The following is a 572-nucleotide window of genomic DNA, read 5'->3' on the forward strand; positions in this document are numbered from 1 at the left end:
CTATGTTAAATTTATATTAGTATCTTTCCTGACAATCTACCAGATTCGGAAGCTTTCAATTATTGCGTCCAATTCATTGTACATTACTATCGTCTTTGGTTATTCATCAAAAGGTTTTGCTTATTATACAATATTTATTAAACGTTACAACCACTTTTAATGTTTCATCAAGTTGGGAAAATTTCAATTATGTACAATTCGGTATTTGCTTACATAACCATTATACTTGGCAATTCATCAGTTATCATGCACAGTTCACTATACACTACTATCACTTTCGGTCCTTCATAATACATTAAACATTATGGCCCTTCATTATTAATTCATTATTCACTATTACCACTTCCGGCTCTTCGTCAGGTTGGGGTCACGGAGTCCAGCGCCCTCGGATGCCTTCCTCGATTACGCGAACCGAGTAGTGGCCACGCCGGAGCTGCAGGCGGCGTTGACGCTTCTGCCGCAGCTGCTTGACGTCACGTGTCCTATTCTGCTTTATTCCGAGCCGGGTGAGTACGCTGTGTGTGTGTTTAGGTGTGAATGGGTGAACACACTTTCACTCGCGCATAGACATG

At 41.3% G+C, this 572-nt stretch overlaps 1 protein-coding gene across 1 annotated transcript in view; it reads left to right on the top strand.

Moving 5' to 3' along the window:
• Positions 1-572, top strand: part of LOC119582193 — a 13,488-nt gene that overhangs the window by 6,307 nt on the left and 6,609 nt on the right. Inside the window, exon 8 of the mRNA XM_037930427.1 lies at positions 361-506. Within this exon, the coding sequence (XP_037786355.1) occupies positions 361-506 (146 nt within the window). The remainder of the gene's footprint in view (positions 1-360; positions 507-572) is intronic.

This window comes from Penaeus monodon, chromosome 15, assembly GCF_015228065.2.
Source record: "Penaeus monodon isolate SGIC_2016 chromosome 15, NSTDA_Pmon_1, whole genome shotgun sequence".
Taxonomy (NCBI): domain Eukaryota; kingdom Metazoa; phylum Arthropoda; class Malacostraca; order Decapoda; family Penaeidae; genus Penaeus; species Penaeus monodon.